General features: G+C 49.8%; 8 protein-coding genes and 1 non-coding gene across 9 annotated transcripts; 5 read left to right on the top strand and 4 right to left on the bottom strand.

Moving 5' to 3' along the window:
* The first annotated feature begins 341 nt into the window (after positions 1 to 341).
* On the top strand, positions 342 to 2,704 carry TrAtP1_001837 (uncharacterized protein). Its single transcript, XM_014085776.2, has 3 exons — positions 342 to 1,001; positions 1,107 to 1,249; positions 1,381 to 2,704. The coding sequence occupies exons 1-3, from the start codon at positions 694 to 696 to the stop codon at positions 2,169 to 2,171; spliced, it is 1,242 nt and encodes a 413-aa protein (XP_013941251.2). The 5' UTR covers positions 342 to 693; the 3' UTR covers positions 2,172 to 2,704.
* A 351-nt stretch (positions 2,705 to 3,055) lies between these two features.
* Positions 3,056 to 3,138, bottom strand: TrAtP1_001836. Its single transcript has one exon. It is a non-coding gene; the product is annotated as a tRNA-Glu (tRNA).
* A 2,445-nt stretch (positions 3,139 to 5,583) lies between these two features.
* Positions 5,584 to 7,127, top strand: TrAtP1_001835 (uncharacterized protein; the record flags this gene model as incomplete). Its single annotated transcript, XM_014085777.2, has 3 exons — positions 5,584 to 5,709; positions 5,898 to 6,247; positions 6,614 to 7,127. The coding sequence occupies 3 exons, from the start codon at positions 5,584 to 5,586 to the stop codon at positions 7,125 to 7,127; spliced, it is 990 nt and encodes a 329-aa protein (XP_013941252.2).
* Positions 7,128 to 7,549: 422 nt separating this feature from the next.
* Positions 7,550 to 8,508, bottom strand: TrAtP1_001834 (uncharacterized protein; the record flags this gene model as incomplete). Its single annotated transcript, XM_066111181.1, has 2 exons — positions 7,550 to 7,699; positions 8,347 to 8,508. 2 exons carry the CDS (start codon positions 8,506 to 8,508, stop codon positions 7,550 to 7,552), a joined length of 312 nt encoding a protein of 103 aa, XP_065967254.1.
* Positions 8,509 to 9,239: 731 nt separating this feature from the next.
* On the top strand, positions 9,240 to 11,447 carry TrAtP1_001833 (uncharacterized protein). Its single transcript, XM_014085778.2, has 2 exons — positions 9,240 to 11,315; positions 11,371 to 11,447. The coding sequence occupies exon 1, from the start codon at positions 9,833 to 9,835 to the stop codon at positions 11,267 to 11,269; it is 1,437 nt and encodes a 478-aa protein (XP_013941253.1). The 5' UTR covers positions 9,240 to 9,832; the 3' UTR covers positions 11,270 to 11,315; positions 11,371 to 11,447.
* Positions 11,448 to 12,558: 1,111 nt separating this feature from the next.
* TrAtP1_001832 (uncharacterized protein) lies at positions 12,559 to 12,991 on the top strand (the record flags this gene model as incomplete). Its single annotated transcript, XM_066111180.1, has 2 exons — positions 12,559 to 12,709; positions 12,984 to 12,991. The coding sequence occupies 2 exons, from the start codon at positions 12,559 to 12,561 to the stop codon at positions 12,989 to 12,991; spliced, it is 159 nt and encodes a 52-aa protein (XP_065967253.1).
* A 4,973-nt stretch (positions 12,992 to 17,964) lies between these two features.
* On the bottom strand, positions 17,965 to 19,853 carry TrAtP1_001831 (uncharacterized protein; the record flags this gene model as incomplete). The annotated part of the gene is made up of 2 exons (XM_014085779.2): positions 17,965 to 19,560; positions 19,635 to 19,853. The coding sequence occupies 2 exons, from the start codon at positions 19,851 to 19,853 to the stop codon at positions 17,965 to 17,967; spliced, it is 1,815 nt and encodes a 604-aa protein (XP_013941254.2).
* A 1,408-nt stretch (positions 19,854 to 21,261) lies between these two features.
* Positions 21,262 to 22,517, top strand: TrAtP1_001830 (uncharacterized protein; the record flags this gene model as incomplete). Its single annotated transcript, XM_014085780.2, has 3 exons — positions 21,262 to 21,469; positions 21,536 to 21,977; positions 22,058 to 22,517. The coding sequence occupies 3 exons, from the start codon at positions 21,262 to 21,264 to the stop codon at positions 22,515 to 22,517; spliced, it is 1,110 nt and encodes a 369-aa protein (XP_013941255.1).
* A 3,407-nt stretch (positions 22,518 to 25,924) lies between these two features.
* TrAtP1_001829 (uncharacterized protein) lies at positions 25,925 to 26,137 on the bottom strand (the record flags this gene model as incomplete). The annotated part of the gene is made up of 1 exon (XM_066111179.1): positions 25,925 to 26,137. The coding sequence occupies one exon, from the start codon at positions 26,135 to 26,137 to the stop codon at positions 25,925 to 25,927; it is 213 nt and encodes a 70-aa protein (XP_065967252.1).
* Between the last annotated feature and the right edge of the window lie 91 nt (positions 26,138 to 26,228).

The raw sequence follows: 26,228 nt of genomic DNA, 5'->3' as shown, positions 1-26,228 counted from the left end.
CTGGCCATCAGCAGTATAAGCTTCAGCTACCTACCCAAGTCAAATATATAATGTCCTTTTATAAGAGTAGAAAAAAATAGCTGAGTAGAATATCTTAGCTGAAGCTAGCAATTATTCATTTTGTGTATTTACATTAGACAAATCAGCTGCTTGTCCCTTCCTTGTATTTGTCGAAGGAGCTGGCGTAACAGATATTCACAGATTGTTATGTAAGCTTCCCAGCTTGCTCTCTGCGCTAACTCCCAGTGGACTCCCAAAATGGCCTAGCGCGAAAATGGCTGTGGTTGATGTCAGTCCTTCGCTTTTGTGCGGCCGAAAATTCCTCGTGACGACGATCTGGTAGCAGCCATTACTTCATACTAAAAATTAACCTGGAAATTAAGAACAAGGACACGCTACCGGACACAGGAGGTCATTCCTAGCCCTTGTTTCGTTTCCTCGCGCAACCTCTCTCTTCTCTCGCTTCTTCTCATTCACGGCGCTGGGCCTGTTCTTTGCCTTCTGTGTTGATTGATCTTTTTGTTGGCGTGGGAAAAAAACACACAACGCCAATTCTCTGGCCCGAGCCAATACGATCTTGACACCCAACCGACACGAGATCCTACGAAAACACGCTCCGACAGGCATTGCGACCGCATCGAGAACCGGGAAAATACATCAACACGCACTGCGAGAAGGAATAAGCAGGACAAGATGGTCTACGTGCGGCAGCACAACCTCCCGGCCTTGAAAGAGTACAAGTACTCTGCCGTGGATCGGTCGCTCGTGTCCAAATATATCCTCAAGCCTTTCTACACCAACTTTGTCATCCACTGCTTCCCAATGAGCATGGCGCCGAATCTTATCACCTTGACGGGATTCTCGTTTGTCGTCCTCAACTTCTTGACCATGTTGTGGTACAACCCCACGCTGGATCAGGACTGCCCTAGCTGGGTGTACTACAGCTGGGCCATTGGATTGTTGCTCTACCAGACCTTTGACGCTGTGGACGGTGCCCAAGCGTAAGTTCTTATGCCTTTAATGTCTCCACGCGTTGTTTTGTGTAAATTGAGGAGCTCGGAGCTCGAATGGTATCAAGAGAGCTAATGTTGAGGCGATTTCTGCAGTCGACGAACCAAACAGTCCGGACCCCTCGGCGAACTCTTCGATCACGGTGTCGATGCCCTGAACACGACTCTGGAGGTGCTCATTTTCGCCGCTTCCCAGAACATGGGCCAGGGCTGGAAGACGGTAGCTACTTTGTTTGCTTGTAAGGCCCTCCTCAGTTTTTGCGTCTCCCCTTCCCCTCCATCGTCCCACCCGCTTCTTATATGGGGAACCATGCAAGCATGGAAGACGAGGTGAAGAGTAATAACTAACAATGCTAATTGGAATCGCCAGCTCTCCTCACCTTCTACGTCCAGACCTGGGACGAATACCACACCAAAACTCTGACTCTTGGCATCGTCAATGGACCCGTTGAGGGCGTGCTCATCGTTGCCTCTGTCTTTGCCCTGACGGGCTTCATGGGAGGCGCTCACATCTGGCAACAGAGTGCCCTGGGCGCCATTGGTGTTCCCGCATCGCTGGGCATTCCCCAATTCATCTACGACCTCACATTCACCGAGTGGTACATGGTCCAGGGAACAATTGTCCTGGTGCTCAACACTGTGGAGTCGTCTGTCAACGTTATTCGTGCGCGACGGGCTCGCGGCGACCGATCACGAGGCGCCCTTCTCGGCCTTGGACCCTTTTTCGCCATCTGGGCCCTGATCGTTACCTACCTCTATCTTCAGCCAAACATCCTCCACCACCACCTGATTCCCTTTGCCCTGTTCGCCGGCCTCGTCAACGCTTACAGCGTCGGGCAGATGATTACCGCACACCTCACCAAGATGCGCTTCCCCTACTGGAACATCTTGGGCGTGCTGGTTGGCTTTGGCGTTGCCGACTCGATTGGCCCGGTCCTGCTGAACAACTATGGCGTTGGCTGGCCCAGCTCTCTTGGCGATGGTGTGTACCAGACTGCCTATGTTTTCCTGATGCTCGGCACTGCTCTCGGTGTCTACGGAAGCTTTGTCGTGGATGTCATTGTTACGATCTGTGACTACCTCGACATCTGGTGCTTGACTATTAAGCACCCTCACCACGAGGCGGCTGTCGTGAAGCCCAATGGCATCAAGAGCCACTAAGAGAAGACATTGTGTTGCGGAAAGACACTTGCATATCCAAGCACATTCGCCACTTGGGTTTGTTGTATAATGTGGTGCCATCCTCTTTTGAAAAGAAGAAGAAGAATAAAAGAAAAAGAAGAAGAAGAAAATAGCTCATGCGTTGATAACGACATGAGGGAGGCGACAATAGGGAACGATAGAGAAGAACTAAAAGGGGATAAAAGCCAATACTTTGTAACGCGATATGATGATGGATTTAAATATTGAACGGACGAGAGCCTAGATGGAACGACAGACGATGGCCATTTCTTTTCAGCATGAAGTTAGCTATTATGTGATATTAGGGCACCCGCCTGAGTTTGTATAGATTTTTTCTGGGCGTTTTGCGGATAATTATTATTTGCTAGATGCCATTTTAGATAGAGCAATTGATAGTAGAAAAAGATTCTGCATAAAGCAACTGAAATAGCGGCGAGGTAGTAGTTCACAGTTGCTGCCTGTACATTGAAGCCATTGTCAAATAGAGCCGGGGGACACCTCATGCATCTGTACCTATGGGTTTATATATACATCGGAATCAAGAGTGACATATGCTTAGAAGAATAGCATTCTAAAAATATATATAGGCTTATTGTCATTTCCTATCTATAACTCTTCGAATTCATAGCTGGGATGGAGTCGGCTAAGTGGAGGGATCTGGACTATCAGTCCTTCAGCGGGACCTTGGTCCTGCAAGCACTCGGAGATTCAGCTCCTTCCTTCCCTGTAATCTAAAACACTAGTAATGTCTCCTCTTCCCATCTTCCTAACTCTAACAAACAAGTCCAACTTCTTCGACGCGATTTTAACAGCAAAAAAGCAACGAAAGAGAGCAACGTTGAGAATCTAGCAAAAATAAATGTCTCCGATACTGGGAATCGAACCCAGGGCTGCTCGGCGCTCGATTAATGAGAGCGAGCGATGTTAGCCACTACACCATATCGGATATTTGATATTGATAACTGACGGCTTAATGTTTTTCATACGGCCTCAAACTGTCTCTTCGTGAGTCCCCCAATCCTCTTCTACAGTTCTTGCTTCGCGGATTCTCGGCTTATTTGACCAAGCTTCGACGTAGGACCAGCCTGCTTTGGCCAACACCGCGAGGCAGTCTTACGGTGTCCACTTCCTTCAAGAGGTCAAGATGCCGACCATGCAAGTCAATCTATGCAGGATGGTATTGGCCGAAATACCCCTACAAACTTCAACTCGCCCTGCAAAGGCCGATAGGATACTCGTAGTCCTATCCCCTTACAAGGCGCCCTACACGGCTGGGCGATCCATGTCATGCCTTTCCTGGTGAAGGCAGACAGGCAATCGATGCATGTTATGCCGTTCCTGGTGCTGATCTGCCTGCTAGAAGCTAGGCCCCGCTCTGTTGAAGACTTGGTTGTCCCAGCTGCGCGGAGTGCGGGAGCTTAGAATAGACGACTATTAGTCAATGCTGACAATAGCCAACATTCTGCCTCCTCAGTCAATCAACTGTGATCTAGGACACAGAAGAGTCACAAGGGCCCCTCCTCGAAGGCTTCCTCCAAGCTTCCTTCAGCCCTACGGTTTCCGGAGTCCGGAACGATGGATCTCAGGGCAACAGCTTGTTTTATGGTTCTATCGCTACTGTTGTTATGATGCTCCTACCATTGCTACGAGCTATAGTCGCACTGGGGGCACAGCCGAGGCGTACCTGTAAGTCGGCATGTTTACCCTTTGGAGGCGCAAAGGCGCAAGGAACTTTGGCTTGCTGCATGTGGTGAGCGATGCCCTCAGCGATCATCAGCACGTGGAGACTGCCCTGCGCCAACCGCCAACTTATAAACGAATAGGCTACTGCTCACCTTGGGAGGGCGCAAGGGGCGGTGTTTTAGGAGTTTTGGGAACGGTGATTCGATGGAAATTGTATTTCCCGTTCGTATGCGGCCTATGTACGGAAATTGGGACTACCCGAAAAGTAAGCTTGAGCGATGGCCTCGGGTTCTATCCCACTGGCTCTATCCATAGACCTGCAAGGAGGAAGGATTTGACCCAGTCGGCGATGACTGGGTGTTTGGAATCTGGTCTTGGATCTTGGCTTTTTGATTTTCATGCATCTCACCCCTTGTCCTTCTGCCGACTCTTCACGCCACTATTATCGTCGTCGTCTTCTTCTTCATTGCCAGAACCTTGATCAGAGTGGCATGTCATTGCTCTAGGAACCAAGGCAAAGAAAACAGACTTTCCAGCTAGAACCGCCATGTTCTGTTTCCAGAAAAGAGAGGAACCTTCGAAAATCAAAAGTCTCAGAGGCTTCGAGTCATCAAGTCAGCAAGCACCACAAGAACTGCAACCCTTATTATGTCGGATCAAAGCCCTGCTAGGCTCAACTGCCGTACTCAAAGGCCGTGTCTCTCTCAAAGCGCTAGGGAACCCCCTGTGCCACGCCCCTCTTCGCCGCCAACACAGCACATGGCTCACGCCTTGTGTCGCTCGATAGCTCCCTAGCCATCTGGAGCTGTCGCCGTTATTGGTATTCTTAGCGGCATCAGCGGCTGGGTCGGGCTGAAGAAACTTGGAATCAAGGCAGAGAGGCCGCAAAACAGTGGCGGTCTGGCCGCTGGACACTTGGAACCAAGGCGGCGCTGGACATTGGCGCCACAAACGCGACGCCCGAGAGAGAGACCATTTGCCTACAGTAGGTAGCAGCAAACACTGTGCTGCCCACCCATGAGGCAATAGATAGTATGGACGGGGGGTCTCAGGTGGCTGCTACCGCGCGGTAATCCCTAAGCAATGGGAAAAATAGGGACTCGTCTCCCCACGGCTTCACCTGGATGCGTGCTAGCATCTTCGCGGCATGACAAGCCCCCCCCCTCAGGCCTCAAGAAGCTGCCGAGTCTCCGGCTAAGACGTCTGATTCGCCGGTGGGAGCGCTAGGCAGCGTAGCTGCAGTTGTCTCTGGCCTTCTGCCGTCTTCGCTCCTGAGTTTTTCTCTTATTCTGAGTCGGGAATTGTCGCTTGGCTGAGACTCGCTGACTTGTTGTCAGTCTTATTAATGATACTCGCGTGATAGTGCCATTGGGAAAGGGCCCGGACACCGCGAGCGTAGGCCCCAAGCTGCCAAATTGGAAAAAACAACGCCCACTCTCCCTCTCATTTTCAGTTTCTCACTTACAGTACTACCCATAGCCCCCAGGGTATTATATACGAGTCGAGTGGACAAAGGCAAAGCCCAACTCAAAAACTCGCCTCAGCCCCCCCCCGTCCCCCATTCCGGGCGAAGACCATAATCCGTACATAACTCCGTACACGCCTAGGACTAAAAGGAAAAAAAAAGCCAGGCGGCCACTCCATTATTACCTACCCAACTCTGGATATTCTCGTCGCTGCATCATTCCCCAGAAGAAAGAACAACACCATGGATTTCGCAGCCCAGTACCCCTTTGCCGGCCCTCATCAGGCGTTCTCGGCCTCTTTTATGCCTCTGACGCCTTCGCACTCCCAATCAAATGGCTCGGACGATTTCAGCAACACCTCCCCGCCTGTAAGTTTTTGTGAACCCCCAGCATCCCCCACCTCGTCTCCCGAAAGCGCAGATTGTGTGCCTTAGCGCTCCCTTACTTGAGCATTACGAGAGGGAAGACTAATCACCACACGTCTGGCTGTGTGATTAATCGCCATGTAAAAGCTTGACTGATGCTGACACAATCGAACTTTGTTTGATTTCTACAGGACAACTTTGCAGACCACTTCAATACTTTTGACTACACGGGGTCCTTTGGCAGCCATCACCAGTCGGCCTTCCACCAAAGCCCGCCGTCGCCGCCCGTCTTCGGCCAGCACCCGAGAGCTGCGGTGCAACAGCAGCAGCATCAGGACCAACAGCAGCACGTCTCGGACCACTTGGCGCAGTCTCCGTCAACAAATGGCAGCATCAATGGCAGCAGCGGCAGCATGCGACTGGATGGCGCATCGGCATCCAAGATTGAGGCCAACTCCGACGACTTAGGCCGCGGCGGCAGCGAAGACGAGGATCTGTTGACTCCGGCGCAGTCGAGGAGAAAAGCCCAGAACCGTGCCGCGTAGGTGCTCCCCGCATTGCTTCATCGTCCCGAAATCCTTACCATTTGCCTTGTCTACTTTGCCGTGCTGCAGTTCCCCGGAATTGTCTCCTTGAGTCGTATCGGAACTACCAAAGTAGATTGATCTGCTCCATGGGTGATGAATTCTGGGGGCGTGTAGCTAACTCTAAATCCTCCTCCTACCTTCCTCTTTTGCCATTATTTTTCTTCGTGGGTGCAAAACCAGGCTTGCAGACCAATGCCGCATAGGCGGCGAATCTGTGCGATTTTTTTCTATTATTTTCGCTATTTGATTCTTTTTCCTTCCCTTCGCATCAGGAAGGGGTCTATGCTATAGCTTATACTGACATTGCCTTTCATTTACAGTCAACGAGCATTCCGCGAACGAAAAGAAAGACATGTCAAGGATCTCGAGTCCAAGCTGGCCAACCTTGAAGCCGCCCAGAAAGAAGCTGCTACCGAAAATGAGCGACTCCGACGAGACCTTCAGCGGATGTCGACCGAAAATGAGATTCTCCGGGCTACGTCAGCCATGAATCAGAATAACGGCTCCCACTCTCCCGAGCCTCTGACAACAGGACCGATGACATACACGCCTACCGACTTCTACACCAATGTGCTCCAGGGCCACAACAACAAGTTCCCCTCACACCGGATTGTTACCTCTGACGACGGCCACCGGCTACTCGCCGCAGGAGCCGCCTGGGACTTCATCCTGGCCCACCCTTCGTACAAGCGAGGCCTTGTTGACGTCAGCCAAGTAGCCGAGCGCATGAAGCGGTTGGCCAAATGCGACGGACAAGGGCCTGTTTTCTCAGAGGGAGACATTATCCACGCTATTGAACAGAGCGTTGCTAGTGGCTCCGACGACCTGTTGTAAAAAAGAAAAAAAAAAGACCGAAAAAGAGAGACAGACAGAGAGAGAGGGAATGAAGGGGAACCCGGAGCCAGACCCGGAGCTGGAGCGAATCATATACCTGAGACTTGCAGCAGAGGATGAGCTGTGTGTGTGTGCTTGGGCCGGGGAACAGGAGAAGAGAGGGGAAGACAAGGGAGAGATTGTGTGCTTGGGAGCCTGATTTATTTTGCTTTTGGTTTCATTGGGGCGAAAGAGAGAGCGAGAGCGAATGGTATCATGACATTGTGCTTGTTTTTTGTTTTTAATGCTGCATTACGACTTGGCGTCTATCTGTGGGGTTGCTTTGGGCCTCAATGCACTGCTTTGGGATTTTTCATCTTGTTCATTGGTTCAGGCACTCACAGTCACAATCACAATCAAAATTACATTTTCAATCCGAATGGCTAATAGATGTGGTACAAGGCTCGAGAGTGGGCGACTCGGAGCGTGTCCGGGGTGGGACGATCTGCCCCGGATCCTGCTCCCACGCACCACCTAATCAACTTTGCGAGCCAATGGCTGTCCTGCTGCTGTGGGCGCTGAGTGGTAGAATTCTACTCCACAGTCATGTGTGAGGCACTGCATTGCATGATTTGTATGCTCTTCTCTTGCTCTCTCTCTGTCTTTCTTGCATGATACGAATCATGTTTTGGACAGGTATATACGTGGGAAAGGCCGCAGAGTGCAGCATGTACTGCTACCATGCAGGCCTGGATCCTTTGTTTCTCTCTCTTCCTCTCTCTCGTGTCCTTCCTACTCGTGTGTACGAGATGCGAGAGCACACTAATCATCCAACCAGGTTTCACTTACAGCAAAGCAAAAGCACTGCATTGCAGCAGCAAACGCGCGTTTGCCACGTCTCTCCTGCCCAGCCTGCTTTTTTTTTTTTTTTTTTGACAACCCAATTTCCCCCCTCATCTGAAGGTGGCGTAACTATTGTCTCAGGCGCAGATGAACAAAAAAAAAAAAGAAAAGAAACGAAAAAAAATCAAGGAAAAAGGCGGGAAAAGACGAAAATCAAAAGACAAACAAAGCAGGGGGGGGGTTGATAAGCAAGAGCAAACAAGAGAGAAAAAGGTGATTTTTGAAGTATTAGTCGTAGCATAAGCCCAAGACGCCTTCAGCCGCACCTGAAAGTACCCACTTTGTGTCATTTGCTCTTTTTTTGAAGTCCGAAGAGTGGGAGAGAGTGTTTGCGGACAGTCAGACGAGCATTGGAGCATTGGAGCAAAAGGGCATTGAAGCAGAAGAGCAGATAGTGACGAGATACTATTGTGCCGTACCAGTTCTTTCCAATGAAATTGCTTCCTTGTATCTTGGAGGTGGATGGAAGCTCTGGTCCGGAGTGGTTTTTTGCCCCCATTCTCACGCATGTGCCTATTTGGTTGCATCTCGTGTAGGAAGCGATATTCAGTTGCATCCGCGTTATCTAGCTGCATTCCAAATAGTTACTCAGCATGTATTTACGGTCCGCAATTTGCATTTGCATTTGCGTCTGCGTCTGCGTCTGCCTTGCAGTTCCATCAATTCTCAATAATCACCTGCTTTTTTCCTTGCAAATCCTACACAGAAACGAGAAATATGCCCTTTTCTGCATAATTAACAGCGGGCTTTGCTCGTGACACGTGTTCATGCCTTGCTTCCTCTGCCTCGCTACGGCAATTGATTTGGGTTGAATGCGAAAACCCAAGAGCCTAGGCCCAAAAGCCCGAAAAGAGGAAAACGCTCGGTTACCTATCTATGGAGTGCAATCGCCTGTATGTTCATGCAATGCTCGAATGGGCCAATTCCAACCGGCATTGCATGCCCCCATTGTCGCTCTGGCCCAGTAGCAAGCAGCCAGGTCGCCAGGTCGTATTGCAGAGGGGGGGCAAAAATGATGATAATAAATTACAAGTTGGTGTGTGGCCGTGTATCCTCGCGAAATAGCACTGGAGTAATGCTTTCAGATGGACTGCCGCTCTGGACGAAGGGGGCCTACCAAACTGCCTGGTTTCTCTGCCAGCTTCTGCTCCTGTCTCTCTCCCTTGACTGACTGATAGTCTGGCGGCTTGCAGCTATAGTATGCATAGGCAGAGACATAGAGAAGACAAGAGAAGTCAAAGGAAATAAAAAAAGCCACAAAATACGACTGGGACGGCACAAGCAGAGCAGCTTAGGCCCATTCGTTTATACAGCCTTACTTTTTCAAACCAATGGAGGCTTGTAGCTGGCATTGGATGGCTCCGCCCACAGCCGACACCAGGTCATTCCTGTCTCAAACTAAGAGAAGAAATAAGAGGAAAAAGCAAAAAGTACATTGGCTTATTCCGAAAGTAGCACAGAGCAGCGCGCAGTAATACTTACCCATTGGTCACCTACTACCACAGCGGCAGTAGGTGGCAGCAGCGAAAGGCGGAGAGGTGTGGAGGAGGTCGAGTTGGATGGGAAGGCGTATAGAGAGGCCCTGCCCCGACGAGGGTCACCTATATAAGAGGGTGGCCCCCCAGCAAATTGCCCATCCGTCTACTCCCTCTTGAATCCATCTCCTTCTTTCATTTCTCTCTCTCCGTTCTTCAACTCTCGCCTGAGTTTCTCAGCGTTGCCCTCCCTTGATAGAGCCCATTCACTTTGTCATAGACTGCTCGCCAAAGCCACCACTCGCCGCTACTCAGGCAGCTACTAGTCAACACCAACTGCCGGCCATCATGATGAAAACAATCTATGAGGTTGACGAGGAAAACCACCACGGCGGGCCTGACCCTCCCGTACCTCTGCTTCTCTATGTCCCGTCCCACAATGAGTCTTCCTATTATATTCGATCCTTGAAACATCCCGTTCCTGTTTTGAACCCTCACAATCCTCATGTTAATGCCGCCAAGTTCAACCCCGAACCTGACATTTATTACCCCGCCTGGCGGCCTCTCCCCGGTGGCTTCAGATTGTCCGTCCCTGTCCGTCCCCTCGGCGTCTTGGTCAAGCTGACTCAAGACGGCTCTCTCATCAATGTGGCCTGCCCGACCCTGACTCGTCCAGACCTGCCTGGGGCCGCAAGAAAAAAGGCGCTGGACTCCACAGAGATTCTGGAGCAAGTGTTTGCCCATATCGACGAGGTCACTCTCCTCACCTCTGTCCAACGGGTGAGCAAGGACTGGAAGGAAGTCGTTGACGGATCTGTTCTCTTGCAGCGGAAGCTCTTCTTCATGCCCGACGAGACGCGCCCGCTCGAGCCGCATCCGCAGGCGAGACGCGAGAAGGGCTCAGATTCAGGCAAAGTATATCCCGTCTTGAACTCGCTGTTGGTCAGGCATTTCCGCAGCAGCTTCTTCCCTGTCGGCGGCAAGTTCTACGGCTACACGCGGCGGTCTGAATCCTTCTACGAGCAGCGATGGACCTCCAAGCACAACAAGCTCAGGCTGAAGAGGAAACTGGATACAGGCTACAACAAGTACGAGTCTGTCACGCCCGACATGAACAAGGCTGAAGCTCTCCAGATGGCTCTGGATAGAGATCGCTTCACGCGGGCCGGCGCAAGTTGGCGCAGAATGCTCGTCTCGCAGCCCCCTATCCCAGACTTTATCGCCATGGACTTCTCGCCAAATGGTCCTGGTGCTCCAAAGTCGCAAGAGAGGCTCGAATTCTGCATCCTCAACGCACATCATCCGGACAAAGGCCTTTGCATGGGTCAGCTGTACGACTTCGTGCAAGACAAAGTCGGCAACCACCCACTGGACTCGCTGTGGTATCGCGTTGTCTGGTTTGAGCCGCGAGCTCCCTTTGCGTCAGACCTCAGCGAGGACGGCTGCGGAATCATGTTTGACGACATGGACACGAAATGTGTGGTTGAGATGTTTCACCGGGAGGATGAGGCCAATATTTTTTCTCCTATTCCGTCTTCTTCGTTTCCTTCATCCTTTGCGAGGGCGGGACCTTTGTTGTCTTCTATTCCCGTACGGGCGGGGCCTTTGTCTTCTTCTCGCTCGTGTGCCTCTGCTTCTAGATCCAGGCGCAATCCGCCAAGCTTGAAAGCTTTTGATGCCATCTTCAAGTGCGCCGAGTTTAGGCCTGAGGACTGGAGCCCGGCCCAGGAGGTGGTCGACTATGGCAGCGTGACGCACCGGACGCTTATACGGTTGGAAGACTAGGATACCTTCCTTCTTTTTCAGTGAACAAGAAGATGAATTTGGGCGGGTAAGTCTTTCTCTTCTTTGTGTCTCTATACGCTGTTCATACTGACGTGTGATAGAAATAATTGTCCCAGGAGCCCTTGGGCACAGCACTTGGGCGGCTGCATTTTCTCGCCGTCCCCATGGCTTATGCGGGTGGGTGGGTGGCCAACATGGGGACTGGCTTAGATTTTTTTTTTTGCATTTCCTAGAGTCGTCTTTTCCTTTTTAATCTCTCCTTGGGGTCATCTTCTGGGCGCTTGTCGGCTGCAGGGACTTTTCCTTTCTTATTTTCCCTTCTTAATACCGTTCTTCATTCCAAGACGGTCCATAATCCACGTTTTCTTCTTTCTGTTACGGACCGCTCTCGATACCATTTCTTTGACTCTGTTCGCTATCGATACCTTTCTGACTTTTATTTTCGCTGGAGAGGGCTAATTTGCTTGACTGTTTTGAGATTCGCAAGTCTGTGGGAGACTTCTGTAATAATGGAACAAATGGATGAGTGTACGCTAGCTATGTTATTTCGTTCGGTATTCGCAAATTACCTTTGCTTTTTCATTACCCGTACGTGTGACAGTTCCGATGTCCTGATTTGAATCTCTAGATGCCAGCCGTAAGCCATTCGCTAGCAATGTGCCATGTGTGTATCGAGTAGAGGTGGTGTGGTAGGATGTTCCCATCGCCTTTCACGGATGGTATTTCGCCCAAGCTCAGATGCTTTGGAGAATTTTTCGGCCTTGAGAAACTTTGCTTGGCGTATTCTGCAAGTTTTTAATAAAGTCGTCGATCGGGAAGCAATGTGGTTGTCGGATAGTCCTTGTGCCGGCCGGCTCGCTTTGACATCTGATGGCCAACAGCTGGCATATCCTCCATCAAATATAAATAGGTCGACGTCTCCCACAAACTTTCCCTCTGTCAGTAATATGTCCATTTTCTATACATACGCACAATCGTTATTTGAAAATACTGGCTTTGGTCTTCAACAGTATGGCATCCATCGCTCCCTTGAAGGATAACAGCAGTTGCATCTACGACCAAAAATGCAAGGTTCGCCGTGGCTCTCGATTGCTCATAGCTGTTTTTGGCTATTGAATAGGCCTATACACTCGCGTCTGGTGGTATTTTGGTGACAGTTATAGCCCTATGCCTGCTGTTTAGTTGCTGTTCTGCTGAAGTTAGGGGCTGTCCCTCTGCCCCTGAACAGCAGCCCTTTGTTCATCTCAGTCCTTAAAATTCTTTCAATTCATTCAAATTGCATATCATCGATGAATGTTCTGTTCCAAAATGTTCCCAGCACTCTCAAGATACCCCCAATCCTTCTCAGAAGCTCCGCATTGGCTTTCCTGATGCGTGCAGCCTGGATATCCTCGACCATCCTCAACGAAAAGAACGAGGGCCGGCAGTTTTCTGCCACACGTGATTGACCGCCGCACAGAATTGCAAATTCTGTCGATACTCTGAGCAGCACTTTCTTTCCAAACCCATCACTTCACTCCATGACATGATATATCCCATCTTCCATCTACGCCTGTCAACGCGGCTGCCATCAAACATGGGCGAATATGGCGAGGCTTCCAAGCGTCAGAGCCGTTATTTAAACCTCTATTTGCATTGTTACTTTTGTTTTGTCTTCTTTGTCTCTTGTCCTCACATTTTCGACTTCATGTCGCCTTTGTTGCTGATTGTTCAGACGCCTGATCGTGCGAGCAGAATAGTGGAACTAGATAAGTGCCTTGCTAATTATTCTAGAGATTCAATTCAGATGAACTGATTACATGCCTAGTGTGATTCTATCGCCGTCGCTATTGGGCAGCTCTTTGAAGATTTGCAAGTGCAATTCTCTGTCTGTCCAAGCCCTACTATTCACAGCACGTCCCCATCGCCGTGTGGAAAGACATCAAAATGTCTCAGAGGCTCAGAAGCCATTTGCGGTAAGATCAAATCAGACTCTTGCATGTAAGTCGTGAGGCTGGTAGAACTACTGGCTGTGTGACTAGTTTTATTGACGCTAGAACTCCAGACCACCAAGTCTCGAGAACTGCATTCAACCAATGATGGTTGCTTGATGAAACTCTTGCTTTCTCGGTAGGTGAGTACCAACAACAATTCTAATGAACGAGCAACTGCTGACTAGTGATTTTAGGGAAGATTCGTATTATGCTGCTAACTGCATCTCGCTTCATCTTCAACGTGTCTCGACTTCTTCCTTTCACCGCTATGAGCACGAGATCTAGTTGTTGGTCATACCAGTGCTTCTTCGGGCGAATCACAGCCTTGAAAGCCAACCAATCTTTTCAACATCTACTGGTAAGTCCATTTGTCAATTCATGTCGCTTGTAGAATGTCAACCTCGATAATGACCATCTCTGCGTTCTGCACCATTGTTATGACGAGCAATTTTGCAATCTGTCACGCACAACGATTCTCTTTATAGAGGTTGTCTCTTTAGTCCTTGTATATTGAAGCTGCTTTTGGTAAGTTCCAATCACCATGTATCACAATGCCACATTCCTCTTCATGGTCTGTCACTGAAGTTGGGTTACCTCTCCCTTGACACTGAGATGGTCGATGTGCTCAGCATCCAAATTGAAGCAGCTACATTGAAGTGACCAGGACCAAAGAAATGATAGTCCATTGGCATTTGGAAAAGACAGGGATAAGTAAACAGAATAACATATTTTCCCACATTGGTTATTCGTAAGTCCGGACATACTCGCAGCTTTACTGACGCTCTTGTAGTAGTACACTCTCTTGGACCACGAGATTTATTCAAGTTCTCAAGCTCTATTCCTCGTACACAGGTCAGTCTTCCACTGCCTCGACTTGAATAGAGTAGCTAACATAATGTAGTTGCATGTCCTATCAGCTAGTAGCTTCTGTCAGGATAGGCAGCTCTGATTTCATATATGACCGTAATGCATGCACCGAGGTTGGCCTTGTCCTTTCGATCGGCATGTTACTCATTCTAACGCACAATTTGTAGCTTCCTAAGACCCGAAACAATTTCTTTTGACTTCACACTGCCAAATGATGACGATTCCAGACAAGAAGCAGAACACCTAAGTATCGACATGAGTTCGTACGCTCCAACTTCTTGTATATTACGTTCCATCTAACCCATGCCGGTATTGGCTTCCAGAGCAGAAGACTAATATTTCAGCTTTTTTTTTTTTTTTTTTTTTTTTTTTTTTTGTTTCTGAGCTGATTCATATCTTCCTTTGATTAGGCCTTGACGATCGATCGCCGCTTTTTATAGACGCCGCCGTCTAGAAGTTGAGAGCAAAGACCAACAGACCGAGACCAAGATTGCTACCGAGCAAGAGAACAAGTAAGACCACAAACACCGCGCCGCAAGAGCCGAGCCATAAGAATCACCTACGAAACTCGTTGCAAGAATCGAACAAGAATCGAACAGGAAACGCCGAGCAATTGAGAACCGACATATGAGAATCGAGCTACAAGAATTCGATGCGAGCGTCGAGCCACTAGAATCGTATACGAGCCGCGCCACAAGAGCCAAGATACAAGACCCGAGCAACGACTACCAAGCGCAGGTATCGAGCCTATAGAGACCGAGGTATAAGAAGCGAATTCCGAGCACCTCGAGGGGCAACGAGCGGGCGGCCGATCGATCGAACAATATACATATACATATATAAGGGGTGAAGGCGTGGGTGGAGGTCAAGGCTGAGCGGAGGAATCGAGCTGCAAGCGCCGGATTACAAGAAGCGTAAACGAGCCGAAGAAGCGTAAACGAATCGCATCATAAGAATTGTAAGAGAATCGAATCGCGACCAACGACTACCAAGCACAGGCATCGAGCCTATAGAGATCGAGCTATAAGAAGCGAATTACGAGCACCTCGAGGGGCAACGAGCGGGCGGCCGATCGATCGAATAATATATATATATACATGGTGAGGAGATGGAGATGCGAAGAGAGATAAAGGGGTGGCTGGGTCAAATAATTCGATGTGATTTACCGGTTCCGAATCATACGAATTGTCGAGACTTGGGACACAAGAATCCAGTCGTCAATATCGATCCACGCAATTACGAGAGTCAGCCTCAAGCACGAGCAGTAAGAGTCGTACAAGAACCGAACACTCAGAATCGAGCTGTAAGCACCGGGCAAGAAGTCCGAATCGTGAGTACATCGAGCTACAAGAAGCCGTACAGGAACCATATTAGAGCTGACAAATGAGTCGAGGAAAGGACAAAATCCCAAATTCCAAAATACCGAACCGTCAGCAGCGAGCTGCAAGAGCCGTATACGAACCAAGATATAAGATTCAAGTCGAGAACATCGAACCGCGACCCCTAAGCTACGAGAGCTGAGCCATAAGAACCGAAAGAATCGAGCGATAAAGACCGTACTTGCCCCGAGCTACAAGAATCAAGTTGCATACCAAGAACTGAAACACAAGAACCGAGCTACAAGAATCGTATGCGAACCCTGCCACAAGAGCCGACCGTCTACACCGACCTATAAGAGACGAATTGCAAGAATCGAGTCGTGACCAAGCGTAGGCACCGAGCCTGTAAGAACCGAACTACGAGCACCTCGAGGGGTAACGAGCGGGCGGCCGATCGATCGAATAATATACATATACATACATACATGGTGGTGGTGGTGGTGGTGGTGAAGGTGGCGATGCAGGAGGATGATCGAAATCAAGTCGAGAGCACCTAATTTTACGATTGAAGTAACTACGACTAGAATTTATCGAAGCACAAGAAGCGAACTACGACAATCGACTTACAAGTCGCATACGATCATTAAAGAGCTGAAATGCAAGAATCGAATCATAAGAACCGGAGCTCGAGTACCGAGTTACAAGCATCAAGATACAAGAAGCAAATCGAATCAAGTTTCAAGACATGTAAGAGAACAGATCTCTGAGAACAGATCTCTGAGAACCGACCTCTGAGAACCGAGCCGTAAGAATCGTATGCGATCCACGCACGAGGGGCGTACGAGATCCGAAGATCCGATATCAAGAAACGAATTGTGAGCATCGAGCCACAAGAACTAAACGACGAGCACCTCGTGGGGCAACGAGCGGGCGGCCGATCGATCGAATAATATACATATACATATATACAGGGATGAAGGCGTGGGTGGAGGCTAAGGCTGGGCAAAGGAATCGAGCTGCAAGTGGCGAGCTATGAGGGTCGAATCAACACCAGCCAGCAAGAGTCGTTTAAGAACCGATCTACGAACAGCGAGCCTTAAGAGTCGTATACGAACCGCGCAGCAAGAGGCGTGCAAGAACCGAGATCCAAGAGACACATCGTGCACATCGAGCTACAAGAACCGTAAACGAGTTGAAGAATCGAAGCGTAAACGGGCCGAAGAAGCGTAAACGAATCGCATCATAAGAACCGAGTCGCGAGCAAGACCAACGAGCACCACGTGGGGCAACGAGCGGGCGGCCGAACGATCGATAAATATACTATAATATATGGTGTTGAGGGCATAGGGGGGAATTCTAAGGAGGCAGCACACAAACATGTGACGATGGAAGGTCTGATACCTACTTGAATCGGGAGCTGAAATACTCTCCGTACGGAGCACAGCTCCGCAACCTACAATTCATATGACTGCATCAAACAAAACAAGCCACTGGCCGACAATCGCCTAACCCTCTCTCGTCTTTGGTCTCTTTCTGTGCCGGAGCTAGTACGCCGGAATGAGATCCCCACCAACAGAAGCTCTCGGCAATACTGAAAGAAGATCAAACGGCTGTCAGATCCACATGGCTTAGCTTCGTGCCTTGTCACTAGTCACCTGCGAAGTTGAGCAAAAAGATTACCAGTCGTACAGCATATGCCAGGATGCAGACAACAAGTTTTTTTCTGCTTTGGGCAAGCTGCATTCGCGTCACCCTCACCGGCTGACAATTGCCGCAAGGTTATCTGGTCGATCGCCCCCTCGACATGAAAGTTCTCATCGATACACATTATCACACACGGATCGTCTACTGTAAGGCTTCAGAGAGATACCTACTCCAGGGCCTGTGAATGCATCTGTTTGAACTCTGGGCTGAGGAAAGCCGGGCAACACTGCCCTTTTTGAAGCATTGCGTCACTTGAACTGGCTGAGATGCTGTATTCGTTCAGAGAGTGAAAATAATACTCTGTGGCTGACAAGAACGGGAGCCGGCATATCTCCCCCCCCTGGCCTCCGCCGAAGGAAGGACTAACCATCCGTCGCATTCGCGGACTCCCTGGGACTGCAAGAGTTTCATTGTCGCCCGCTGGGTAGTTTACAATTAGTACCTTCAACGCCGGCGTATTGTCAATTGAGGTACTGAGTACTTTCCGCATCGAAATTGTTCTGCATGATACAGAGCATGCATTCGAAAGGGTTGAGAGCCATCTTGAGAGATCAGCAGTTCATTAGACTCGCTGTGAACAAAGTAAGTCATGTCTCCTTTTCACTTCACATGGTCCCCGCAAGAAAAGAAAGCTGCCGTTGTAAAGACATGAAGTGTCCACGAGCGTCAGAATCAATTGTTTCTGCTTGAATACCTATTACTAGCTCATACCTGGCTCTCCCACATTCCCCGACATTGTCACTATGACTAATTACTAACTCCTGCAGGATTCGGTAAACTTCGTACTAGTCAGATTGCTATCTGTCAAAATTGGTACCAGATCTGGCCTTGTTTAAGCCTTCAACTTCCTATCCTCTTTGATCAAGTCAGCAGCCTTCTCTGCAACGACATAGACCATGGTCTGGATGTTGCCCGCGGTTTGGATGGGAAAGACACTGGCATCAACAACTCTCAATCCCTTTGTGCCATATACCCGCAGCCTGTCATCTACGACACCGCCCTGGTTTCTTGGCTTCATCGCTAAACTACATGCCGGATGGAAGTCACTAACTTGACTCTGTCGGACAACTTCTCTAGCGTTCTCGAGAGTATCCCCCTTGACCTGTGGGATACGAGCGCCGTTTGGTTTGAAAAGGTCCTTGAACGGTGATGTCCGGAGGAGAAGTTCCACGAACTGAATATGGCGGGCAGAGATTTCCAAATCAAGCGGATTCGAGTTGAAGCCGGGATTCCAGGATGGAAGCTTGTCAACATCTGCGCTAGTGATATGGACACTGCCCCGGGAAAAGGGATGGTTCAGCATTGTCATGACGGTCAAATAGTTCTCTGGACTCGTCGGCAAGAGGTAATCCGCCATGCTGGCTGGGTTGTCAAGCACAGTATGCACTTGTCCGGGGAACAGAAAATACTCCACGGCCGGCTCGTTGGGTCCTTCAAGGAGCTCACGGAGGAGTTTGCCATCCCGAGTCTGTGCGTGCTGATCGTGCGAGGCGAACAAAGCCTTCCTTGCGTCTTCAGAGTAGAGACCTTCTCCATCGGCGAGGGAGGAGTATGCGACGCTAATGATCGACTGGCCCAGGGGACCCTTGCCCCCATCCTGAAACATCTGTATAAGTGCGTTGAGGACGTTTGGATCACGGAGCACGTCACTCGATGGAACGTCGGGATTAACTTCAAATCCCTGGGTTGAGATGGGGTGATCTTGCAGATTCTCTCCGACATTTGGGTTCTCAACGACAACGGGAATGTTCAAGCGTTCAAGAAGCGACCTGTCACCGACACCAGACAGTTCAAGAATTTGGGGTGACATGAGAGCTCCCGCCGACAGGATGATTTCACCACCACTCAGTGTCTGCTCGGTGCCCTGCTTAGTCCTGACGAGCACACCAGTTGCAACAGGCTCAGCTCCTGACGTATCAAAGACAATTTTCTTGACAACTGTCTCTGTGATGACCGTCAGGTTTGGCCTACTCGCAATCTCAGGAGTGTAGTGCGCGTTGGCAGAATAACTTCGTGTGTGAGTGGCGGGATCAATGTTGGCACCCTGCTGGAATGCGCCCAGAGCCTTGCCGTTTCTTGGGTCGGCTTTCATCTCCAGGCCAAGTTTAGCGAACGTCTCCATCCAGACCGCATTTGACTTTCCGAAGCCTTCGCCATAGGAAACTTGGATTGGTCCATCGCCAATCACTGAATCGTCGTGATACTTGAGGCCAACAGCGTCTTTGGCACTTTGAGGAGGAACATGAAACGTCGCGAACTTGCGCAAGTATGGCGATAGGGAATCATAATCCCAGCCCTTGTTTCCCAACTGACCCCAAGCGTCCAGGCTGCCCTTGGGAGGATAGAGCAACATCATGAAATTGAGTGCTGATGATCCTCCCAGCTGCTTGCCGCGAGCCTGGTTGATAATCCGGTTGTTCAGCCCAGACTGGAAAGCTTGGCGTTAGTCAAAAAAACAACAGCAACAACCGACAATCAAGGAACTATAACATATTCACTCACCTGAGGTGTTGAGCTGAAGTTCCAATCATACTCAGGATTGCCATACATGCCAACAACAAGCCCTGGGGTCAGAGCGAGCGGGTTTTGAGAGTGGTCTTGACCCGCCTCAATCACTAGTACCTTGACGCTCGCATCTTCACTCAAACGATTTGCGACTGTCAAGCCAGCAGTGCCACCTCCTACAATAATGTAGTCGAAATTCTCTGCAGCAGAACCCATATTTTGTTTCTAGATAACAAACGACTGCAAAACGAGATGAAAGTTGTCTGATAGTTTGAAGGACCTCTAGTAAGGTTGATGCTCCCAGGGGACTCAACTGGGGAACTCTCGCTTCTTAAAATGTGTCCCAAAGGCCTTGAAAATGAGCTGGGATATTCACCAAGGCTGTTGGGTGCTCTTTTCGAGCACTCGTACGAACACTAGTCTCCATCGCCCTATGTGGAGAGAGATCAGAGTCACTAACTCATGATGCGGAATACTCTTGCATGCATGTGGTTGAGCAGTCCATTAAGAACCTTGCCTGTTCAGCACGGTGAAACAAGGAGCTGCAGAGTGGCCAATTTGAACGGGGTTGCAACGTGCTTTGCGCACGAATAAATTGCTCACGGTACATGTACGCAATTCCCGATTTGAGGCAAGTTGGTTGCATTTCAGTATTGCCGCGGACAAAGATCCTGGTTCGACGTTGGACGGGAAGAAGATATCCTTGTCCGTATTTCTGGATACAGCATCAGACCCGTATCTGCTGCAACATCAGAACGCAAGCAGGATTCCGCATACATGGGATCCAATCTGGCCCAGTTTAAGCACGGGGTACGGAGTGTAGAGCCCGTCGGTTGGTATTCTCCGCTGAGAACACAATTTCTGTACTGCTTCAAGCTGGTGGTCAAGAACAGCCACTCACCGGATGCCACTAGTGGGATGCCATCGGTTTATGCAATCGAACCGGCGGCACTTCATTGCCGCTTTTGCAAGCATCTGCATCATTTCTCGCTTTTACTGGGCATGTCAAACATGTGGCGGGAAGGGAAAAGGACAAAAAGCCCCCCACACCCAATCATACGGGCGTTTGTACGGATTCGGTTGTTGCAGAAATGAAGAACCGGGGAGGGCTGTCAGATACGCAAAAAGTCGCAGCCTAAAGGGCCGCTTACTGTACGAGTGGTAGCAATGCAACTTTGAGTGCTGTTACTGGTACTTGGAGTACTACTACTACCTCTCTCGTGGTGTAGTAGCATCGAAGCCCTCTTGAGCACAGCAAACTTCACTTCCCCCGCCCGGACCTGGTCCGAGTTGAAAGGGGTGCAGCACAGCCAACTGCTCCCGGTACTCTCATGATCCGTACTCACCTATACACACTCCTTCGATCCTTGCAGGGAGGAGATGTAAGCCAAGGCTGACCCTAGGCTGTCGATCCTGCTTATTCCCACAAGGGATGGAGGCTTTGCTTTAACCGCCTTCCTGTGTCGAGCAACCTCTTGACCAATGCTCAACTACTATATTACGTCGCTTACTCAATTTTCGACCGTCTTTGAGTTTGAATAGTGTTTAAATGGATGGTGGTTGAAGAAGAAAAAACAGCAGCAGCAAGTACGGCAGCAGCGATAACAGCAACGGCAACGGCAATATGGCGCTGCAGGCGGTAACGTTTCCGATAATGACGATAGTCAAGAATCACTTGATTGTCAACTGCGTCTTCGTCTTTATAGCCCTCTTCATAGTTGGCCTTCGACTGTTTGCCCGATTCATGTCTGGCGCAAAGCTTTGGTGGGATGATTATCTGATTCTCTTTTCGGTGCCCCAGGGCGTTGGGATGCTCGTTATCCAAGGACTTTGTAGGCTTCTGTTCTGCCGAAACGGCCTCGACTTCCGATGACACAATTATTGACTAGCATGAACAGATGCGCCTATGGGAGTTGGCCGTCCCATCACCGAGACGTTACCGAATCTTGTCATCATCTTGCAGTTGACGCTCTCGTATGCGCTGATTTACACATTATGCATTAGCACCGTGAAACTCAGCGTCCTCTTTTTCTATCTCCGAGTTTTCCCAAACAAGCACATGCGAGTTGCAACAAAGATAGTGATTGCATTCATCTCCGTGTGGGCGTTGGCGAACATTCTCATGTTCCTCCTGCTCTGCCATCCTTTTGCGGCGAGTTATAACCCTGCCATTCCAGGAGGCAAATGTGGAAATCAAGTCTCGGCATTCATTGCGGTCGGCGTCTATAACATCATCAGCGACTTTGTTGTTCTCACCCTCCCGCTGCGCACAATCTGGACGCTGAACACGAAAAAACAGATGAAGCTCTCGTTGACGGCGATTTTCTTGGTTGGTCTATTGTATGCATTCCATCTATTCTCTCCTTCTGTTTTCTGCTCTTTGACCTGGCTGCCATGGAAATTAACCGCAAATATGACAGGGTGTCTGCCGTCGCCGTTGCTCGAATCATCACCTTGACACACCTGGAATTGGCAAACATAACGGGCACCATGGTGTGGGTGGACTTTCTCTCGACGCTCGAAGTCAACCTTGGTATCATCTGCGTGTCGTTACCCATGCTGGGCCCCCTTGTTTCAAGATGGAACAAAACGCGAGGCGCGAGCAAATTGGGCAATTACAACCAGTCTGAGCGATCAGGGCAATCAGGCTCGAAGCTTTCCAGCCGGAAAAAACAACCAGGCCCTGACACAATCGCCTTGCATTCGATATATGACCATGGCGAAGACACAATCCATGCCGCAACAGTGTTCGCCCCAGAGGAACAAAGTCCGAATGCAAGCGAGACGAACCTAAGTCCTCAAAAAGCGTCTTCTGCGCTGGACCGCCCTGGAGCAAACCGTATTGTCGTCGAAAGCAGGTGGGAGATTAAGCGCTCTTGAGGATAGTCTTTTTATGAATTGCTTCGTTTATCGGATGCCAAATTGCTCCAAAGCAGCACGATTGCTGTGACCAAGTTTCGATATGCAACTTGATGGACAACATCCACTGCCTGGCATTTGCAAGTTGCGAGCAACAGGCGTTTCTTTTGTTCTTTTCTTCTTCTTCGGATAGGGATATAATGGATGACAGGCGCCTCACAAATATATACCCGAGGCTTGAACTGGTCATATTTGACGAATTTTTCTTTTACGGCAAATCGGGATCTTCTGGTGTCTGGTGAATAGGCCATCGAAAAATCGACCTGCTGTCACCGGCGACATTTCAACTTCCTGAAGGAGGTTTATCATATTTTAATAGGGCCATGTGCTGCTTAGCCATTTGGCGTGCCTTTTCTTGTCAATACCTTTTCGACAAGTGGCCAGGCCAAATCTATTGTTCCAATCGTGCCAAAATCAGCGCCTCCCTGTGATAGGGCTTCACCCTCAGCCTCTCAGGTACACGGAATGAACGTGAAAAGTAAAGAACCTGGGCTGAGTTTGTCGGTTGTATCGGCCGCTTATTGTTGATACCATGCTTTATATGGCCGAATTCTCTTCTTCGTGGCTAGTACTCGATTTGATATTGTTTGTTCGTTGCCAGGCCTCAGGAGAACCAGGATTCTGGTTTGCAGTACTGAGAGTCGGACGGGTCTTACGAGGTGAAAGGTTTCCGACTGGCATTCCGGAGCTCTTTTCGCCATGTTGAAACAGATGCCGTCCGGTGCTCTTGATTGCTTTGCTCTTGATTGCTTTTGCCCGGGACAAAGCGTGGAAGCACATGGATCATGAGCAGTCAATACGGCTACCCCCATAGCTCACGTAACAGCGCCACCCAAACATGTTGCCAATGGAGTACATCCAGGCAATGAATACCGATTGGCCTCCAAAGAACAATATCATGGACCATTCAAAGCTGCGCTGGGGCCCAGTCGCATTCTTTGGTTGAGCCTTGAACGGATATGACCGGCTTACGGCCTCCTGCCAATGAGATATGCTTGGTCCCGAAAAAGGACAGTCTCTTTCATAAGAGGCTACGTCTAGCGAAGAACTTCATGCTCCTCAAACAGTCGCTGTTGTTGCAAAGCTCATGGTACTTTGCTACTCCATTCAGCCAAGCCGGCCAATGATGAGCAACAAACTCTTTGTCTGTACGTTGATGCCTTTGAGCTAGTATGTGGGTTATACATGCCCAATGCAGAGCTGCATTAAGAGCCACATACAAGTGTGATGAGCTATTATGCTAGAGGACATATTATGGCCACTTCAACACCTATTTTGTTGACTGACCGTCGGTGTCAACAAAGACCTCCCTCTTCCTCCTGCCAGGTTTATTGCTCCGATTCCAATAGAAACCTCTTTTGATACGAGCACCATCGGTATTTGCCGAGCTATTGGTTGAGAAAAAAGAGCCTGGGTTCCTTTCTGATACTCGGCGAAAAAGGAGAGACAAAAGGGCAATGGCAGTCAGCCGAATATGGCCTCAGTCCCCCGTTCTATCAGCCGCATCTTGGCACCTATCATGCAGTTCAGTGATGCAACCTCGCGATATTTTAGGCTCGCATTGCCCTCTCAGACGCTTCAGATTGGATAGTCGTGGCCGGGGTACAGTAGCGAAAGCGGGATATCCCCCCTTGCAGCAACGTCATGAGTCAGGAAGCTGAGCGTCTATTTCGTACCTGTCTGTTGTGGCGGAAGCAACTCTTTCTGAGATATGATCAATCATCACGCATCTCAACGGCTGATTTCCACCACCTCAGTATCCCGGGGTTCGAATGGATCGCCGATACTGCCAATAAATGGCCACTACCTGCGGGTGAAGCGCACTCGAGATCCCCTCCTTGCATACTTGTACGCTATTGAAAGCGCGGTGTTCTGCTAGTACCGCACTTTTGAGCTGAGCTGCCCCTTGACGGAATGTCTTTCCGCCGGGTCAAATCATTGGCGACTACGGCGGTGGCGCAGAATGACACGCCATCTCCATGCAAGAGACAGCCTGATTTTTGTCGCGCATCAATTTTCAGTCCATGAAGCAGGAGTCAAGCCAGCTTTCGATCGTGCCCCCAGTAAGCAGCCACATCTCGGAGCTCTCTGCGGGGATGATCATCCGGCGCAAGCTAAAAGTGACTATCTCAGCCGAGTCGAACTTTGATGAGGATTAGGGCATTGCAAGTGGAGCTGCTCCGTCAAAGGCTGCTGTTGACCCTGTTGGTTGCGACAAGCTGAAACGAATATGCTTTGAGTCGTGAAAGGACAAAGAAGTTGGGCCGCAGCTTCTCCCAAGGGGAGTTGGCGATCGCTCAACTGAACCATTCTAGAAGAATGTGGTTCTTTCAGTCGTACCTATTTATACCGTGCGTACTCCGGACCCAGTGTAGGTCGCCCTGCGCAACATTTTGCATGAGATGCAAGAACATGTGATATACCCGCAGCATGAAACACAATATCAACCAGATTCTGGCAAGCCAACCAACCAGAGATCGGGAGTTATGCATGGCTGCTTTGCTCAAGTGAGCTGGGAAAGTTGTTTGAATTAAGCCCAAGCCAACTCGACCGGGGTGCCCAGACACAGCCGATCTCCCGTTCATACACGAGTAATGTACCCGTACTCACGTGGAAGAATATTGCTTCGTCCATCAACAACTGCTGCTAATTCCCCCTCTTTTTTTTTTTTTTTTTTTTCCTTTCTTTCCTTTTTAGGAGCTGAACTCGAGACATGCATGCGGCCATTTCGGCTACAACAAGCAGGTGCTCCTTTGGCGGTATTCTAGCTGATGGAGGCATGACTTGTTGCTTTTTTCTTCTTTTCTTTTGCTGCTAGTGTGGCGTGGCGGACGCAAGGGAGATGCAATTTGGAAGATGCTTACCCGTGCTGCCATACCACAGCGTATTGTAGTAGTAGCAGCAATAGGTTTCACGGCGTGTATCCTAGGCCACGAGAAGCCAGGTTTAACCGACTCTTGCTAGAGCCAGCACTAGTAAATCCATCGGTAGCGGCTGAACAAGCACCAGGAGCTCTAGTGACCTCGACGCAACAGCCATGAGTGGTTCTTTTGCTCATGGTAGGGCGGCCGTCTGCCTTTGATTGGTAGGTATATTTGTAGTGTTCTGGTGTTGCACACAGCGGCTGAGATGGCGTTCCAGAAAGAGACGAAGCGTTCTAATGGGCTTTGCATCCGATTCGCCCAACCTGCAGCTGCTGGATCCTCGGCGATTTGGAGAGAACGGCTATGCCATCACTTTGACCACACTGATCGCCCATGCACAGGCCAAAGCCAGGGGCTGTGCGAGGACGTGATAGAAGAAAGGAGATGCAGACACGAAGTCTAGAGGTGCGATTAAGCTCCCCTTGCGTTGTGAGGCTGAAACACCTAGTCCTTTTGCTTGGGTCTGCTGTTGGCGCTAGAACTTGTCGATGCTACCGGCGGAGAGGCACATATTGGAATCGGCGACCTGCAGCGGTGGTTGGCAATGAGCGGCAGGAAGCGGCAGGAAGCGAGGTCCTGTTGGTGGTGAGTTCCCAGCTTTCCGTTACGATATCCCGAGGTCCCTGTTCTCGGTATCTTTGCGGGTGCCACGGTCATGGCGAGCAGGATAGTAACTTCTTGTGCGCGTCCAGATGCGTATACGTGAACGCGTATACACGTCTTTCCCTTCATCTTCTTTCTTCCTTCA

This window comes from Trichoderma atroviride, chromosome 1, assembly GCF_020647795.1.
Source record: "Trichoderma atroviride chromosome 1, complete sequence".
NCBI lineage: Eukaryota > Fungi > Ascomycota > Sordariomycetes > Hypocreales > Hypocreaceae > Trichoderma > Trichoderma atroviride.
This window is presented reverse-complemented; position numbering and strand designations above follow the sequence as displayed.

Coding starts and splice junctions, on each gene's coding strand:
- TrAtP1_001833 (XM_014085778.2), top strand. CDS start 9,833: ATGATGAAAACAATCTATGAGGTTGACGAGGAAAACCACCACGGCGGG.
- TrAtP1_001837 (XM_014085776.2), top strand. CDS start 694: ATGGTCTACGTGCGGCAGCACAACCTCCCGGCCTTGAAAGAGTACAAG. Junction 1,002..1,106: donor GCTGTGGACGGTGCCCAAGC/GTAAGTTCTTAT, acceptor CGATTTCTGCAG/TCGACGAACCAAACAGTCCG. Junction 1,250..1,380: donor GGTAGCTACTTTGTTTGCTT/GTAAGGCCCTCC, acceptor TGGAATCGCCAG/CTCTCCTCACCTTCTACGTC.